This window comes from Loxodonta africana, chromosome 13, assembly GCF_030014295.1.
Source record: "Loxodonta africana isolate mLoxAfr1 chromosome 13, mLoxAfr1.hap2, whole genome shotgun sequence".
NCBI classification, from domain to species: Eukaryota; Metazoa; Chordata; class Mammalia; order Proboscidea; family Elephantidae; genus Loxodonta; species Loxodonta africana.
The window spans coordinates 37,338,018-37,355,393 of NC_087354.1; the positions used below are offsets into that span (position 1 = coordinate 37,338,018).

General features: G+C 41.3%; 1 protein-coding gene and 1 non-coding gene across 3 annotated transcripts in view; both read right to left on the reverse strand.

Annotated features, from left to right (window-relative positions):
• MORF4L1 (mortality factor 4 like 1) overlaps positions 1-4,738 on the reverse strand; it is a 28,153-nt gene extending 23,415 nt beyond the window's left edge. Inside the window, exon 1 of one of the 2 annotated variants that reach the window (XM_003413848.3) lies at positions 4,630-4,738. In XM_003413848.3, the coding sequence (XP_003413896.1) occupies positions 4,630-4,669 (40 nt within the window). In that variant the 5' untranslated portion in view covers positions 4,670-4,738. The remainder of the gene's footprint in view (positions 1-4,629) is intronic. The other variant, XM_003413849.3, reaches the window with a different exon arrangement.
• A 7,192-nt stretch (positions 4,739-11,930) lies between these two features.
• TRNAK-CUU (transfer RNA lysine (anticodon CUU)) lies at positions 11,931-12,003 on the reverse strand. Its single transcript has one exon. It is a non-coding gene; the product is annotated as a tRNA-Lys (tRNA).
• Between the last annotated feature and the right edge of the window lie 5,373 nt (positions 12,004-17,376).

The window sequence follows — 17,376 nt, forward strand, 5'->3', positions numbered from 1 at the left end:
AATTTCAATGTGTATCAGGGAGGGCCGGATTTTTTTTTTTTTTAAAGTTATGTTCATTCCTTCAATGTGTTCAATAACGTTTGGATGCGAGGATGCTTCAATGAACAAAAAAATAGGAAAAAATGCTAACCTTTGGAACTTACAATCTACGTTGAATTTATCATTAAGACTTGCAAGGCTAAATAAAATGAAAGGGGCTAGAATAAGACCTGAAACCACCGCTGCTTAAACTTAAGAAGTGCACCGTGTTTTGCCAAATTTAAGCCCTGTTCCAAACTTGCTCAGCAGGCAATTTTTGGCAGTATCTAAGATTACATTTGATTGTGGTAGAAACAGATTTCCCACACATTAATTTCCATATCCTTGGTATCAATAAGCTCCCCCCACCCCATGGGGGGGGAGGGTTCAGAGACAACAAAGTACTTAAAGCTTTCAAATTTAAATAACCTACTAGCTCAATGCTGAGTTTTGAGCAATATGGGTTTAACCATTTTTTAATTTACTGATGCTTTTAAAACATAGTTTTTAAAATTGAACACAACTTAGATATACCTTTAATGTGAAAGTTATTCCACAGCAAATCTGCATTTTACAGTTAGCAGTATTTGTTTTTCAATAAAATATTCATCCAGTGCCTTTCGTGTACTAAGCACTCTCTTTCCGATTAGTAGAGGACACAGATATGTTAGTAAATAGTTTAGAACAATTTCCTGGATTTCAAATTTTAACTATCTTCATAAATTAGCAGTAAGAAGAAGAATGATGAGCTTCTTGGGAGGGTCACAGGAATTTAGGCAATTTGCTATCGTTGGAGCCAAGGATAAACATGAAAAAGATGTCATTACAGTTGCACATATCATGGAATTCCTCATATACATTATGAAGTCTGGATTTTATCCTTTACAGGATTCCCAAAAGTGACTGAAAATCTCTTGGAGCAGTTTTTGAAACTATATTATTTTCAAACCTCATGAGAGATCTATAACACTACAATCTCCCAGAATAGAACCCAGTAACCTTACTCTTAAACAAAAGTTCTTCATTTATACTATTTGTATAGTGGTCTACCCCAAAGAACCCACTGCTAGAGTTTGGTGGGCCTATCCTATAGGGGGAAACCCTGGTGGTGTAGTGGTTAAGTGCTACAGCTGCTAACCAAATGGTCAGCAGTTTGAATCCACCAGGCGCTCCTTGGAAACTCCATGGGACAGTTCTACTCTATCCTATAGGGTCGCTACGAGTCGGAATCGATTCAACGCACTGGGTTTGGTTAGGTTTGGTTTATCCAGAGCTTGCTATCCAGCCAGAATGCTCCTTAGAAGTACATGTACAGACTTCGTCTTGCTTACTTTACTCTGGTCACCAGGAAAGACCAATCCCTAGAAAAGGACATCGTGTTTGGCAGAGGGCCAACAAAAACAAGGGAAACCATCAATGAGATGGACTGACACAACAGCCACAACAATGAACTGAAACACACCAACGACCATGAAGATGGCACAGGACCTGGCGACATCTCATGCTATTATAAATAAGGTCTCCGTGATCGAAGCTGACTCGATGGCAACTAACGACATGCAGAGCTTGAATTAAAGGTGACTGGAAACAGGGACACCAGTCAAAGACTTCTCCAACAGTCCAGGGGTAAGAACTTGAATGCGTCTGAACCAAAGCCAAAAGCAGTAAGGAGTAAAGGACAGTTAAGACAAAAACAAAAAAGATTCAGACAGACTCTCAGGCTAGCGGGAGCATTAACCAGAACATGAAATGGGTGCTGCAGGGTTCGGATCAACTTTGGACTATGTAACAGTGCCTACAGCACCTCCAAAATGGAAATATCTCATGAACAGGTGCACATGTGCGGAGCCAAGGAGAGCTGGGCTGGAATCATCACTGAGTACCGTGGGCAATTTAACGTGGGGATACAGATTAGCTATAGTGCTAATAAGCAGCAGCACCAAAGATCAGATCTGCTTCCTAATTTCTCTCTTCAGATGCACTCTAAAGGTGTTCTGAAAATGGGTCTATCACAGGGTTTTTTGTTGTTTTGGCTGCTGCTGCTGCCAAAAATAATCGCACTAAGGCTAAGGTCTTATGACCTCCTACCTAGTCCTGTATTTCTGCTGAGAACAAAATACAGAGCTGCTAGGGAGTATGACACATGATGACAAATGGCTGTTTTTCATGGCAACAGATTAGTAATTGAGTAAAGAGCAAAACACCATTCGGATGTGATTTCTTATGCCTTCCTCTGCTCCATCTTTTTCCTCATCCTTTCAAGCATCAAATTACAAGGGAAATTCTACCCAATGCTCGAGTTCAAGGTTGATGAGCTTCCAATTCCCCATCCTCCTACTGGTTTGTGCTTCCTAAGAACACTGCTCTCATGCCATCATCTGCCAGTCTCTTAACCCCTGACAATGGGCTGGACCCCTAAGTTTCCTTTACCCTGTGCTTTAATAGACATTCAAGTGGAAGACCAAGTCCAGTGCAAAGTAGTCACTGTGCTCAGAAATTGCTTACATAACATACTCTGTATCTTTATTAAACGAGAAACCTTCAAGAATCATGAAAAGCAATTAAAAAGGCTATTTCCACACTTTCATAATTCATATCCCTATTTTTTACTTCATAAACTGAACTTTTCCACTGTCTCAAGGTAATTGTTAGCATTAATATTCTTTTCAAAACCCTCTAAACATGTTTCATAAATAAGTATAACTTCTTAAAGATGATTCTATGATTCAGTATTGACTTCAGTAGAAAACACACCTGGAAAAGTAATGGACGGTAAGTGCAGAGACAACCGGCCTAACTTTCAAAACCTTACCTGTCCTAACCTTGGTTCCTACTCTCCTCCAATCCACCACTATAGCAATACACACATTATTTGCTGTTATCCACTTCACTCCACCATCTCTCAAGCTTAGAACTAAAGCATTTCCTCCAGAAAGCCATCGTTGACTGCCAGACCTCAATCGTTTTCCTCTTTCCATATCCTACAACAGGCCCCTCACAGGCTTAGGAAGTTTTTAAGCGCATAGAACAAAGTATTACAAAGGAAACCAACTATACTGAAAGAGTTACCAAATATTTTCAATATTATGTTCTGTGGTATTATATGTGCTCCTTAATGCAATAAACAAAATTTAGCTGTTGATCCAGTAATTACCATAATTCTGAAGTAATGGGGAGCATACATGATGTCTAAAGATATCTTCCAGAACTGTAATGTTAGGATATGAAAATATCTGAGATTTTTATTGGTAACAAAGTCATATTACTGCTAATACTACTATCGGTATTTTGTTTTCAGGGGGTCTACATTCATAATTGAAATACTAAGTGTTTTAGTTAGAAGGTAGGAAAAAAAAAAAGATTTTTTCCCCCGTCCGCGTTCACGGACCCTCTGAATTCCATGAACTGAACCTAGATTAAGCATTTTTGCTCTAAAGCACCTAGTAAGATAATAAATCCGTAAGAGGTACGGTAGAGCTAGCTTCTCAAGATGGGAAAAGGTAGCAATACTCATCAAAAGTACCCTTGGAAACTTAAAACAGTCCTTAAAAATACTATATACTTGGTTTGGAGTAGATGCGTTGTTTGTGAAAATTAAAGAGCTGTCTACCACTGGAGATCAGGTTCTAACGCCAGCCAAAACACTTGTCCATCAAAAGCCAATTGATAAAAAAAAAAAAAAGTCCAACTTCCCAATCACTGTTAATCAAAAGTTATTGCAATCAGCCAAATACCTGCTGCTTTAAAAACGACACCAAGGCAACGAGACTTATTATAAATGGAAACATCAGTAACACCGCATTAAAGTCATTTTGTGTTAACGAGCAACTGCACAGCAACAGCGCACACTCACACTCATATACAATCTTGGCACTCCAGTCTTAGGAAAGCAAAGTGATGCCTTCAGGCAACACAAAGCAGAGGAAAAAGCTATTTTTTTTTTTTTTGTCCCCACCCACCTCGCTGAGGTAAGCGGTAGGGAACGCTTATGGTTGTCGTGGATGGGGGCGCTGCATCTGCCCTTAAGCAGCTTCTGCGGGCCCGGCCGAGACGCCGGCGGCCATGATGGGGCGGCCATTTTGCAGCGGCCATTTTACAACGCGGCTCTCCCGCCCCGAGGCACCAAACCCACCCCCTGCCGCACCTCTGAGTCGCCACAGAAGGCGACCACCTCGGGGCTCGAAGCAGCCCGGCCTGCCTGCCGTTGGCCGCTCACGCAGCCGGCATCCCCGCGAAAGCGCCCGAAAACGACCGCCGTTAACTCCCCTCCCCCCACGCCACATCACTTCCCCTAACGGCCGCCATGGCGCATCCGTCGCCTCCCTACAATAGGCTGCTTTCCCCGCGCCCTTCCTCAGAACAATAACAAACATTTGACTAAGGCTCTGCCACGCGCAAAGCGTTCCCTCTCCCACTCGTCTCACAGAGCGTTTTTTCCCCAATGACGCACGAAAATTGTCCTCCGCAATGCGCTCTGCCTGCACAAAGCACTGCCTGACGCCTTCTCGGGGGGCAGCCCGTACCGCCCCCGACCCCCAAACCTCAACCATCCCAAGCCCGCCTCCCTCTCCTGAGCCGTTAGATGCACTCTCCCCAAAAAAACGGACTCACCCTCCTGGAATTTAGGCTTCGGGTCTTGCTTCGGCGCCATTTATAAGTGATTCGCCGCCTCCTCCTTCTCCCACCACCCCCGACTACCGCCCCCTACTCTCTACCCCACCCAACTCCGCCTCAGACGCGCCGTCAGGCACCGCCAACTCTACATCCTGGGCCCGATTTGCCAGCGCCCGCAGACCTCACAGCACCGCGACCAGCGCAGCCGCAGCTTCAGCCAACGGCTGCCCGCCGCGCACGCGCTCCTGCGCCGGCGCCGTCCCGGGGCACGCCGGGATTGGTAGTTCCAAGTCAGTTGAGTCGCGACGGAGTGGGGGGAGGGGCGGGTGTCTCTTTCTTCCCTTCCCCATCCCCCGCTTCTTATTCCCCACCACCCGTTCCTCTCATTCTCCATCCCCTGGCCCATCCGGAGTTCTTAAAGCCTGGATTTGATTTTGTGTGTTGTTGCTGGGGACCACCAACAGTAAAAGAATGGGAAAGGCTAACTCCCATGGGCAAAATGAGGCTGCAATGATGTGGGCGTTGCAGTAGCCTCAGGGAACAGGGTTGCCCCTGAAACTCACTTTCAGTAGCTTTTCCAGAGTAGTAGGAAAGCTTTACAGGCTCTGGCGGGAAGGGGGTGGGAAATAGGGTATGCGTCTGGAAGATCACTGATGGTATATTCGGTGGAGCTGATAGCCAGGCCCCCTCTTCTCCAGCCCTGTTCCTGTGGCAATGAGGAAGAAGATGAAGTGGGAAACACTAGGCAGACTAGGGGATCGACCTTTGGCTTTTTGAGATCAATGGATTTGTGCCCGCCAAAAAACTCTAAAGTGAATAATACCAAACACCGCCAAATTCGGGGTTCTGCACCTGCCCTATCATCTGTGCCATTTGTTGTCACCTAATTGCTTTGAGCTAGTCTTACTCAAAATACACAGAGTCTAAACAAACGGATTTCCCCATGTCGTTCCCCAGTACCTAGTTTGCTCAGCTACAAGATGGGAATGATAATAGCATCTTTTCAACCGATTTATTATGAGAATTGCACGTAAAGGCTTAGCGGCGTGCCTAACAGTGAATAACACAAAACACACACACACACCCAAAAAAACCAGTGAATAAGCGCTCATTAAACATTAACTCGAGGATATATCCCAAAATCCTTAGTCTGGAGATTAATTTCCTTCCACACACAGTTCCCAGCTTATCTAGAGGCCTTATACAAATCCTTGTTTTCATGGCTTTTGTACACGATGTAAGAATTCAGAAATACAGAATACAGCACAAAATTTAAGGAGCCCCTTTTGCTTTCCCCAATTTGCTTCCCCACTATTTGGTGTATACATCTTTCTCAGCCCCAATTTTTTTTTTTTCTTTTACCATAAGTGGACTACACATATTGTTCTGGGTCGTCTTCTTTTTTAAATTAATAGTATGGCCTGAGGTCATTCCAATTATATATATAGCTGTATCTCACACCTTTAATACCTCATGACATATAGTATAAACCAACCCCAAAACCAAACGCGTTGCGGTCCAGTCGATTCCGATTCATAGCCACCCTGTACAACCCTATAGGACAGAGTAGAACTGCCCCGTAGGATTTCCCAGGAGCGCCTGGTGGATTCGAATTGCAGACCTTTTGGTCAGCAGCAGCAGCTCTTAACCTCTACACTACCAAGGGTTCCAGTCCAGTGTGCTAGTCATCTAGTGCTGCCATAACAGAAATACCACAAGTGGATGGCTTTAACAAAGAAATTAATTTTCTCATATTCTAGTAGGTTACAAGTCCATATTCAGGGCATTGGCTCCAGGGGAAGGCTTTCTCTCTCAGTCGGCTCTGGAGGAAAGTCCTTGTCATCTATCTTCTCCTGGTCAAGGAGCTTCTCAGGCGCAGGGACCCCATGTCCAAAGTATGCGCTCTGCTCCCGGTGCTGCTCTCTTGGTGGTATGAAGTCCCCAGCTCTCTGCTTGCTTCCCTTTCCTTTCATCTCTTGAGAGGTAAAAGGTGCAGGCCAGACTTCAGGGAAACTGCCTTTACACTGGACCACGGAGATGACCTGAGTAAGGGTGGTGTTACAATCCCACCCTAATCCCCTTAACATAAAATTACAATCACAAAATGGAAGACAACCACACGATACTGGGAATCATGGCCTAAACCAAGTTTACACATATTTTTGGGGGGTACACAATTCAATCCATGACACATAGTGTAAATATACAATAATTTATCTAACCTCATTTCCGTTACTGGACATTTATGTTGCTTCCAATTTTTGACTATTAGAAACTTATGCCTTTGAGTCTGTATCTTCATGTACATTGCTTTTATTGTTTTAGGACCCCTAGCCGGAATCGACTTAAGGGCAAAGGGTTAGATGTAAAATTACTAGGTCAAAGGATGTGAGTATTTTAAACAGCCTTATGAAACGCTTCACCAATTTACATTTCAACCAGCAATTTAAGACAGAGCCTGTTTTCCCATATCCTTGCCAAATGTGGTATTATCAATCTCTAAAAATTTGTTTTAATATATCAAGAAGTCATGTTGTGCAAATGAAACCAGACACAAAAGAGTATATTCTTTATCAGTGCTGATAGAAATTAGGACAGTGATTAACTGGGGTGGAAGGGGAGGTTGATTGGGAAAGGGGTACTAGGGAACTTTGGGGTGCTGGAAATGTTCTAGATCTTGAGCTAGTTTGCTTACATGGGTGTTTACCTCTGTAAAAATTCATCAACCTATACGCTTACAGTGAATACACTTGACCATATCTACATTATACCTCAATAAAAAGATCGTAAAGTCACTTTTTTTTTTACTTTTTATTATGAAAATTCCAAACACACAGAAGAGTAAAAGGAATAATACAGTATCTACCATCTCGATTCAACATAAAGGAATTGTAAACATCTTCCTATATGTGTGTGCACTATGTGTGTGTGTATGTGAAGACATCATGCCCCTTCATGCCTGACTTCTTCAGTATGCGTTTCCAAAATATAAAGGCATTCGTTCTCCTAATTACCACAATACTGTTACCACACCAAATAAAATTAACAATAATTCTCTGAAATCATGTAACTCACTCCGTATTCAGATTTCCTTAATTGTCCACAAAATATTTTTATATTTGCTTGTTTTTTCCAAAACAAGAACCATTAAATGATAGTACATTACAAACCTCTTTAATCTTTTAAAACCTAGACCAGAGGTTCTTAACCTGGGGGTCCATGGATATAATACAGAAGGTCCATGAACTTAGATGTGAAAAAATTCACATCTTTATTTTCACCAAAATCTAATTTTTCATTCTAAATAAAGGTACCAAACTACAGCAGTATTAGCAGGACCTGTGGCTTTGTCACCAATAGAAATTATAGATGTTTTCATAGTATGTTACGGTTATTGCAGATATCTCAAATGTATTTTACGTTTATCACTAATTTGAAATAACTAAAAGCTAGTAAGTAGCTACTAGACTTGCCGCTAGTTCTTGTTATTTAATGCATTAATAATTAAGCATATATATTACCATACCACCATATCACATTTTAAAATATTTTTGATAATCATATTTCAATATAATTTTCTTTATAAATCCTGTTTTTATTGTGTGTATTTAAAAAACACTATTCTGAATAAGAGTTCATTGGCTTCATCAGACTGCTAAGGGGGGTCCTCGGCACAAAAAGTGCTCCCCCTCACTTTATTAGTAGTAGCATTAATAACTGTTCGTGACATTGGCGTTTTGACTAGCTGACATTCTGGATTTGTCTGATCATTTACTCATGATGTTACATAACCTCTCTCCATTGTATTTCCTATAAACCGAAAGTTAGATCTAAAGGCTTGATTAGATTCAAGTTGAATGTTTTGTTGACTGAATATTGTGTAAAACCAAATCTATTGCCTTCAAGTCAATTCCAGCTCACAGTGACCTTACAGGACAGAGTAGAACTGCCCCATAGGGTTTCCAAAGAGCAGCTGGTGGATTGGAACTGCTAACCTTTGGGAGAGGAGCTGAACACTTAACCACTGTACCACCAGGGCTCCACTATAGGTGATACATTATGCTGTCAACATAAGAAGGCACATAATATCTAGTTGTCCAATTATTAGTGATGCTAAGTTTGATGACTGGTTTAAGTCGTTTAAGACACTCTGTTTTTGCATTATCAAATGGTATTTCATTTCATGGAAGTTTTTCAACATAAACAAAAGTAGAAGGGATAGTGTAAATGAACCCTGGTGTATCCTTCACTCAGCTTCTACAATTATCAACACATGGCCAGTCTTATCTCATTGGTACTCCCCCATTCTTCCTCCCAAAATATAAATACACACAAATCCCAGAGATCATGTCTATTTCATCCATTAATAATTTAGTATGTATCTCTAAAAAATAAGAACATTTTTTAAGGCAATACCATTATTACATATAAAAATAAACAATTTCTTAATATCTTCAAATATCCAGTCAGTATTCAGATCCCCCCAATTGCCGCATACATGATTTTTAAGACTGGCTGTTCAAATCAGGTTCCAAACAAGGTCCACACATTTCATTTGATTCTCTGTCTCTTTTTCTTGCCATTTATTTGTTGAATAAACCGGATCACAAGAAATTTGCACACGTCCTTAAAATGTTTCCTTTATAAATTAATTGAGCATAAAGTCTTGGGATATTGTTACCGCAAATTGTGGGTTCCAGCCGCCTGTGGCAAAGCCAATACTGAGACAGGAGGAGGTAAGCAGCAAGAGAGCTTTATTGAATACTGGTATTTAAGAGACAGAGGGGGTTAAATTTCTCCCAAATTCTGTCTACCCTAAAGCATCGATGGGAGGGTTTTATATGGGGAAGACCAGGGTTACCTAATGTTTTGAGCACGTAGTCTACAGATGGTCTTATACATCACAAAACAACTACAAAAAACTCTTTATTAAACTAAAGATGTCAGGCATCCGGACTCTAACCAGTCTATTTGTAACAGGTTGAAAAACTCAGCATAAGAATCTCTCGGCAAGTGGAACTGTTTTGCCAAGTCCACTGTGGCTGAGATAGGGAGAAATAAAGAAAGTTGCAGATTAAAAATGCCAGACAGCCTTCCTGTTGGTTTGCAGGCTGAAGGCCATTTCTCAACAGAACAAAAAAAAAAAAGAAGAGAGACCAAGGCCACAGGAGCTGAGAGAGCTCCGCACCCCTTTTGAAGAGACTGGTGCAGCTGGTGCAATAAAAAAATGTTTAGAGATTACTTAGAGCATCGTTATGGCGTTAGTCATGTCAAACTCTCAGTCACCTATTTTGAATAGCCGAAAACATGTTCTAAGGTATTAGGGTGTTTGTTATGTTTAAGAGTGGAACAGGCTGCTCAGCTGTATTTTGAACAGAGCCTGCACCATTTTCCAAGGACCAGAAATTGAAAAAAAACAAAAAAAAAGAAATTAATCTATACTAAAACAAATGAGAAAATATATTCTAACAATAAAACACTAAGGAAAATGCATTTTCACTACTTCAATATGAGTTCAATGGGAGAATAAAATGTGTTTTATTTGGTATATCCTTGAATGTATGCATTCTTTTAGTACAAATAGTAATAAACCACTAGCCACCATAATAAATCATTAGCCAACAGAAGAAAACATACTTGGAGATTATCTTCATTTTTAAATGTTACTTCTGAAGGAGCTGTGGTCCTAATTTCCTCACTTCAGCTAAATTTAGGCCACACCAAAAACATCATTGCCTTTAGTAAAGGTCTTTGAGGATGAAGGTGATGACAATTATTTGATATAAGGCATATTAAAATACACTTGTTTGCCTCATATGCATGCGAAAGCTGCACAATAGATAAGGAAGATTGAAGAAGAATTGACACCTTTGAATTATGGTGTTGGCAAAGAATACTGAATACACCACAGACTGCCAGAAGAACGGACAACATTGTCTTGGAAGAAATACAACCAGAATGCTCCTTAGAGGCAAAGATGGTGAGACTTCATCTCACATACTTTGGAAATGTTATCAAGGAGGGACCAGTCCCTGGAGAAGGACATCATGCTTGGTAAAATAGAGGGTCAGCGAAAGAGAGGAAGACCCTCAATGAGATGGATTCACACAGTGGCTGCAACAATGTGCTCGAGCATAACAATGATTGTGAGGATGGTGCAGGACTGGGCAGTGTTTCGTTCTGTTGTACATAGGATCTGTTTTGGTCGGTTGTAAGTAGGGTCAATATGAGTTGGAACTGACTTGATGGCACTAACAACAACAACAAAAGACATTTAAAATGGATATATATTTTCATTTTTTCTCATCAGTTTGCATTATCTATGACTGGGCTTGCTTCGTTTGAAAAGCTCCATCCCACCCCTCTCTGTATAACGAGGTGTCTAGGGGTTTTCATTTCTGACGCTGAAATAAATTTTCCATGTTTTACTTCCAAGGACTGAAGTTGTATCTTCAAGTGATGAGTAAATAATAACATAGAGCAACTGTGGAGAATGTTTGAGAAGTGCTGAGAATGACCCAAAATATTTAAGATAAAGAATTTGCGGCTGTCAACATAAAAGCAATTTTTGCCCTAAGAAATTAGATTCGTTTAGGGAAACAGATGAAGGAGTTATATTTGCTTTGAGATGTGTTTTGAGAGCTCAAAATGACTGAAGGAAAACTTTTGCTCCGATCACTAACTTAAGAACAATTAAAATGTCCTAATTTTTTCAAGGGCCTGTTCACAATGACTGTCTTGTTAGCCCATCACCAAACAATCTCACAGTGGTTTAAAACTCTAACAGTCCAGAGTAATTACTAGTCTTACCCATTGACAGAGAGTAAACGAATTTACTTAAAGAAATTTCAGAATATAAAAATAAGATTCTTAGTAAACCCTGTGAATCAAACTTACTCTCCAAACTAATCTTCAGTATCTCATGTCATTAAGTCAAAAACACACATTTCAAACATTTTGACAGAGATGACTTCCGCAATACTCAGAAACTCTACAATTTCATTACTTTTTATGTCTTGTTATCCCCTAAACTTTGGCATTCCTCTGTTCTTCAAATAGGCCACTCGGTAAACATATTTTTTTACACTAGACAAGCTTTAACTGTGTACTTGCAAGACGAAAATGTTTTCTAGTTCCATTTAGTTCGATTAACAGCTTGTAGTTTTTATGTATTCAGTTGTGTGAGAATAACAAGCTCCGCTTTGAATTCTGTTATTTACGGTGATTAGAATTGAAAGTGGTTTTTTAGCATTGATGGGAACTGATAAGAAATTGAAAAGGGAAAACGAAAACTAGGCCGCCCAACGTGGGGCTCGAACCCACGACCCTGGGATTAAGAGTCCCATGCTCTACCGACTGAGCTAGCCGGGCTGCTTGGAAGCAAACCTTGTCTACATCCCTTCAAAGGAGAAAGACCACTTTTAACTTCCTCCAAGGATTATATTTTGTGTTAAATAATATTTTATAATTTTTTCTTAAATTTTTTCCACTGTTCTCAAACTTGTATTTCATTTCTGATTCCGTGCCTATAAACTGTTTAATAAAAATGCATAAACGGCCCTCTAGTGGTCAGTATCTTCCAGTTTTCTTTAGGTAAAGCAGACGAAGGAAGGCAATCCCCAACTCTCGCCTAGAGAACGGAAGTGAACGTGGAGGTGGCTTCTGTTTACCCTGAAGATTGCTGCAGACAGAGCAGTCTCCCGTCTGCGACACCGAGGACAGAGAACGTTCTCAAAACTCGCGGGGCTGAATACAAAAAACGGGTTCCAGAGGACTGTTATCCTTCCCGCCTAGAAACGCTCAGAATTGAAAACACAGCTGCAGAGCTGGGTGGCTTTCGGGGCACCATGGGACTTTGAGATTTCTGTGGCACGACGGTGGTCCAACCAAGCCATGCTCACACAAAGGATTATTAAAAAAAAAAAAAAAAAAAAGCTAAAGCAGTCTCAGAAATTAGTTGAAAACGCTACATAGAGTTTGCACAAACGCGCAAAACTAAAAGGTGAAAACATCCATCTTGTAAATTGATAGAACCTTAGTGTGGGAAGGGATGACTACTACAAATCACCTCCCACTAAAAAGAAAGAATTAAGAATTTACTCCGCTTTTCCAGTAGGAACAATAACCAAATAGTTCCAGTTGATGAAAGAACGCTCTACTTTGCGGGGGGTTAAAAAAAAAAAAAAAAAGGTTAGAAAAAGCATAATTTGGCAAACCTTTATAACCAAGAATTATCAATTTTGGTTAAACATTCATAGTTGCAGGACAACATTCATAGCTGACAGGGCACTGGGTATTTACATAGGGTCAAGTAACACCACACTGGTTACTTTCTAGATGCAAGAGGGGCAATCTAACTGTATAATGGACAGGTCGGGCTGTCATCACCCCAATCCAGAAATAATTTGAGCTCCACTAATGGTTTTCTAGTCATCAGCAAGATGGTGTGCCTTCAGAGATAGAATACCAAGTACACAAACCAATAGTAATGTATTTATTCTCATCGAAAAATGTCTTACTCTTTAGATATTAATTCCAGTTTATGAGAAATAAAGAGGATAGGGGAGCAATATGAATGAAACCACAAGGAAGCAATAAGACAAAATAAGAAGGTGGGAAATTTTGCAGGACAACTGGCCTACTGTCTTGAGCAAGTAAGCTATATATATGTTTGTTATGTTTATGTTTTTGCTAGATAAAAAGAGACACAAGGGCTGTAAGAATCAGATGCAATAGGTGGTCCTGGATTGGATACTGTTGTTCTAGCTATAAAAGAGATTTTGGTGTAAACTAGAGAAATCTGAATATAGTCTGATTATTAGATGAGATGAGAATTTACTGTAATGGAAAAGTGGAGATGTTAGATTTTTAAAAAGCCAGTGGCAGAATAAAATGTATAAAGTATTAGTGGTTGATAACTGAGTGGTGATCAGCTGAGATTTTTACTTTTATTTTTGTTTGTCTTTATTTTCTACAATGCGTATGTATACCACTGCAGTAATAAAAAAGATTGAAAAGTAGGCAAGAAATTAAAGAATAAAGTAACACAGGGCCGGACTTTAAAATGTGGCTAACAATTAGGTGTACAGAGATGAGAACCCAGAAGTCCTGGGTACTTCTTATATAGAAAAAAAAAAAAAATTTTTTTTTTTTTTAATAGAAGCAGACTGTAAATCTGGTCCAAAGCTGGTCAGTTATGCGGTTCATAGAGTCCTTAAGATGAAGTCATTTAAATCATATCAGCTCCTTGGATACCAGACCAGAAAGAGTCAGGTATACAAATACCGTTGTTCAGAAATGAATGTTCCAGAACCAGAGACCTGGATGCTTGTTCCTTTGGAATTTTTATAATGCAGGCCTCTGTTTCTTCATCTGCAAAATGTCAGGGGCAGGGGGATGGTAGTGAGAGGGAGAAGGTTAAGAGGAAGGAGGGCTTTAGGAGATCTCTAAGGAGCCTCTCAGCCTGCTATGGATTGAATTGTATCTTCCCAAAAATATATGTTGGAATCCTAACCTCTACACTTGCGGATGTAATTCTGTCTGGAAATATGATTTCTTTGGAATGTTAATTGGTGCTATCAGTGTAGAGCATGCGTCGTAAACATAATCACTTCTGAGTTATAAAGAGCAGCATAGACACAGACACAAGCGAACACAAACAGGAAAGATAGATGCCACGTGGAACTGGGGTTACAGAAGCTGAAAACGACAAGGATTAGCAGAGAGAGCCTTCCCCTAGAGCCAGTTCCCTGAGTTCAGACTTCTAGCCTCCTGAACTGTGAGGTATTTCTTGTGGTATTTCTGATATAGCACTCCTGGAAAACGAAGACACAGCCCTACAGCTTATGAATTAGTAACTACCTAGAACCCTGGACACAAGTGCTGGTCTCTTCTTAGAGTCTCTGGGGGTGCAAGGACAAAAGCCCTTCTTCTTCCCAACAGGCACAACTTGACTTCCACTAAGTGTTGGGCCTAGGGAGGCCTGGGGGTGAAAGATGGGGGATGGGTGGCCAAGGTTGTACAGGATGGTGGCACAGCTGGAGCACCTCACCATCTCACTCCAGCATTTCCTCTCCCCCCTCCCACCACCCTGCCCCACCTTCTCAGTTCAAGACTCAGAAAGGAGTGAAATCAGGGTCTAGGCCAGCCTAAAACACTTGAAATTTCAAGTAGGGAAGTTTCATGTAACGGAACTGTACCATTGTCTAGTGCCATCATGCGGACAGCTGAGATGAGATCCATGTGGACCTTTGTACTCCAGTCTACTCCCCTCCTCCCCCCGTATACCACCTGCTCTAAACCAGACTCCTCATCGTCTGAGGAGACCTCTGTAGCCAGCATGAGCTTTCTGATATTTCCCCTAAAACTCTCCAAGGCTGTCTACTGCCTTGAGATGAAGTCCAAGGTCCAAACTCCTGGTAGAAGACTCATTAACAACTTGCTTTATATAGATGACACAACCTTGCTTGCTGAAAGTGAAGAGGACTTGAAGCACTTACTGATGAAGATCAAAGACCATAGCCTTCAGTATGGATTACACCTCAACATAAAGTAAACAAAAATCCTCACAACTGGACCAATAAGCCACATCATGATAAATGGAGAAAAGGTTGAAGTTGTCAAGGATTTCATTTTACTTGGATTCATAATCAATAGCCATGGAAGCAGCAGCCAAGAAATCAAAAGACAACTTGCATTGGGCAAATCTGCTGCAAAAGAGCTCTTTAAAGTGTTGAAAAGCAAAGATGTCACCTTGAAGACTAAGGTGCGCCTGACCCAAGCCATGGTATTTTCAACCGCATCATATGTATGTGAAAGCTGGTCAATGAATAAGGAAGGCTGAAGAAGAATTGACACCTTTGAATTGTGGTGTTGGCGAAGAATATTGAATATACAATGGACTGCCAAAAGAATGAACAAATCTGTCTTGGAAGAAGTACAACCAGAATGCTCCTTAGAAAAAAAGATGGTGAGACTGCATCTTACATCTTTGGACATGTTGTCAGGAGGGATCAGTCCCTGAAGAAGGACATCATGCTCTATAAAGCCCAGGGTCAGTGGAAAAAAGGAAGACCTTAAATGAAATGGATTGACATGGTGGCTGCAACAATGGGCTCAAGCATAACAATGATTGTAAGGATGGTGCAGGACTGGGCAGTGTTTTGTTCTGTAGTACATAGGGTTGCTATGAGTTGGAACCGACTCGACTGCAGCTAACAACAACAGGCCTTGCTGGTCTACCTTCAGCCTACTCCTCCAGCCTCATGGATTGCCAACTTCTACCTGCACTCAATGTTCCACCCACACTGAGCCACTGCAAAGAGCAAAGTTATGCACTTTCAAGCCTCCAGGATGCCAAGGGCACTTCTCTCTTAGCTCACCCCCCACTTCCCCTTCTCAGTTCCTTCATCCTGGAAGACACCAATCAGGAGGCACTTCTTCCAGGTAGGCTTTACTGCCTACCAGGACAGCTCACATGTTATCCTTTGTGCACCCACTGGACTGCCTTCTGACTCAACACTGCTCCTCTGCTGTGGTTAGGGCAGAGTTCAAGCACACAGAGATACTATCTGAAGACCACTCTAGAGCAGCTAGACCACTTATTACTCATGTGACTCTGGAAGCTACACAGCTACTTCATGAGGGTGTTGTGAGGACTGAATGAGTGGATATGTGTGCCACATGCTGCCTGACATATAGAGTACTTGGCTTCTCCATCAGTCTATGAGCTCGGCAGGACAAGAACCTTGTTTTCCAACCTTGGTGGATGCCCATTAAGTGAGTAGCATTGTGCCATGTGCTTTCCTCCAATTGTAGCATTCACATCAAGTAGATAGAATTATAGATCACACAAGACTTAATTGCCAAGAGGGATCCATGGGTACTGTGGAGTGGGGACTAAGGCAACAGCCTGAAAGGTAGGGAGAGGCCTTCCTGCTGCCCAAGCTACTGCTGCCTGTATAAAAAGAGAATGCGGGAGAAAGAAAGAGTTGCCCTTGCCATGGGCCTTCGGCAGGGAAAAGAGTGGGAGCCTTCCCCTTTGTGGAAACAACAGCTCATGGAAGCATAGGCTACTGTGTCCCAGGACCTTGTGTCTCTAGGATCCTGGCGCCTGCAGAGGGATTTCCTAACTGCAGCATCTCCCTAAGTTTTTGCACAGGTCTTATGTGGACAAATGTAGGAGGGCAAAGATATTTGTCCTTCCCTTCTGGTAACATACTCTTCTCTCCAGTCCCCAGTGGGGGACCTGAGCCCCCAGCCTGGCCTACAGGATACTGTCGGCTTCCCAAACAAAATCCAATTTACTCAGCTCCCTGGCCTCCTTTAGCTGGTCAGATAGGAGAACTCCTGATAAAGCTAATTCTCTCTCAAGTGTTAATGGCTGAAGAAATGCCTCCTTCACAGCTCTTCCAAATATAGAAGAAGGAACACTTTCCAACTAATTCTATTCTTAAACAAAGGAAGTGTAAAATGTATACAATGAAAGCTAAAAAAATATATCATTGAAAAAAATTGAAGAAGACCTAAATAAGAGGAAAGACAGACCATGTTCATGGATTGGAAAACTTAATACTGCTAAGATGCCAACGACTCCCTAAATTGATCTACACATATAGCATAATCCCTATCAAAATTCCAGGTAGGTTTTTTAAAGATACTGACAAGCCGATGCTAAAATTCATGTGGAAATGCTAGGGACATAGAAGAGTCAAAACAACATTGAAAAAGAAGAACAAAATTGGA